We start from the raw sequence: 1,993 nt of genomic DNA, 5'->3' as shown, positions 1-1,993 counted from the left end.
GCCTGGGCCACACCTGAGCCTGGGCCACACCTGGGCCTGGCCACGCCTGAGCCTGAGCCTGGGCCACATCTGGGCCTGGCCACACCGCTGGGCAGGCCGACGTACCACTGGATGATCTCGGCGATCTGCGCTTCCCAGTGGGCTACCGACTCCTTCTTGGCTGCCAGGTCCTGCAGCTCGTCCTCCAGTTGCCTGTTCTGAGCTGTGAGCTTGTCCACGAAGGAGCAAAGCTGAAAGTAAACGATCGCACACACGGGGGGTTATTGGGCGTCTGCAAGTAGGACATCAGATTTATTCAAACGACAAGTTCTTTTGAAGATTTTGGAAGTTTTCTTTAATGGTGATGAAGTTCAGGATGTGGACTTTTGATTGTATCGAACTCCGGTCACATTTCAATGCAGATCTGAACATAAAGGCACCAAGAGCCAGTGATTTCAGATCATCCGCAGCTTTTAGCCAATTACAAACACCCCATTTAAAAGATCACCATTACTTCACTGAAAAATAAAAATACTTAAAACGCAAACTTCCAGCCTCCACGAGGGGCAGGTTCCCGTCTCCCCGAGGCGCCCCGAGCCCTCCGTTACCCTCTCCTTCTCGGCGGCCAGCTTCTTGTTCTCCTCCGACAGCACGGCTCGGTCTCGCTCGAACTTGTCTTTGACGGTGCCCACTGCCTCCTCCACCTCACTGAGCCTGCGGGAGGGGCAGGGTCAGAGCCCGCTGGGCCCACCCCGGCCCAGCTGCACCAGACTGCGCCTTCCACACGGAGGAGACGGGGAACTCACCGTTCTCGCTTGGACTTCTCCAATTTGTCTTTTAACATTAGGATCTCCTTCTGCAGGGCCAGCTGGTGGCTCTCGGAGTCATGCACCTCCTTCCGCACAGTTTTTACCTCCAGCACGTGGGAGGCCTCGCGTCTGACCAGCTCCTCTTCGTAGAACAAGACCTTCTTCTCCAGCTCAGACTTGATTTTGGAAATCTCTTGCTGATGCTCTAAGGAGGCCCCTGGTCCCCGGCCCCCTTGCTTTCCCTGGAGAGGAAGGTTCAGGTAAGTCACACACACCCCTGCCCTCCCTCGGGGTCACGCTGCATCCCCTCCCACGTGCAGGCCCTTGGCACGCTGCTGCCTGTGCCCCGACCGGCAGGCACGGTCCTGTGACAGCTGAGCCCGGTTACGTAGCCTTAGAAGGGTGGCTTTGGGGGTGACAGTATCTGCCTGCAGGAGGGACGTGCCCAGACCTGTCGGACCCGGGGCCGTGTCACACTGTGCCACCTGCAACGTGGATGGCTCCAGGTCCCTCTCTGCCCAGCACTCCCGCTCAGCACTCCGGGGACCGAGTGTCAGGCCCCTGTGGCTACGGCCACGTGACATCTCTGCTCTCGTGCAGCAGAGGGACAATGACAGTCACCAGGTGATGTGACCGAGACTGGGAGGAGGGAGGAGTGCGGTTCGACGCACTGGCCAGGCAGGTGGCAGCGCAGATGAGGGGGACACAGACACCCAGGGGAGAGGTGGCGGATTCGCCAGGGGCTGGGAGGGGGTGCGAGGGAGAGAGAAGCCTCAGCGTCTCCATTCACAGACAAGGAGCCCACGGCGAGGCAGGTGGAGGCCCTGGGGTCACAGGAGGTCAGCCAGGAGCCCAGCCTCCCACCGCCCTGTCCCACCCCAGGCCTTTCTCCTGTCCCCTCGCCGCCTCTGGCCACGGACGACCAGCCTGTCTCCGCTGTCAGTGGCAGGACACCGGCTTCAAGAGGCTTTTCCAGAAGTGGGCCCAGGAGTTTAGAAGCCCAGGTGTCCAGAGGCACAGGTGCTAGTGACGGGCTCCGAAGGCCGGGCCTGCTGGATGGCCCTCCGGCCGACAGCCCGCTCCTAGGACGAGTCCCCAGTCAGCAGGGAGGGTCACAGCTGCTGGTGGGGGCGGGGCCCAGGGGCTGGCTCTACCTTCAGGGCCTCGAGCTCGCTTTCAAGTTGCTTGGAGAAGCTCTCACTGTG

At 60.8% G+C, this 1,993-nt stretch overlaps 1 protein-coding gene across 1 annotated transcript in view; it reads right to left on the bottom strand.

The window, feature by feature from the left end:
- CDC42BPB (CDC42 binding protein kinase beta) overlaps positions 1-1,993 on the bottom strand; it is a 54,807-nt gene that overhangs the window by 24,335 nt on the left and 28,479 nt on the right. Inside the window, exons 14-17 of the mRNA XM_015562796.1 lie at positions 1,943-1,988; positions 786-1,030; positions 588-693; positions 106-230 (exon numbers count right to left, since the gene is read on the bottom strand). Coding sequence (XP_015418282.1) covers positions 106-230; positions 588-693; positions 786-1,030; positions 1,943-1,988 — 522 coding nt within the window. The remainder of the gene's footprint in view (positions 1-105; positions 231-587; positions 694-785; positions 1,031-1,942; positions 1,989-1,993) is intronic.

Source organism: Myotis davidii, unplaced genomic scaffold (assembly GCF_000327345.1).
Source record: "Myotis davidii unplaced genomic scaffold, ASM32734v1 scaffold2798, whole genome shotgun sequence".
NCBI lineage: Eukaryota > Metazoa > Chordata > Mammalia > Chiroptera > Vespertilionidae > Myotis > Myotis davidii.
Note: the sequence above shows the minus strand (reverse complement) of the source record. Positions and strands in the feature narration are given on the sequence as shown.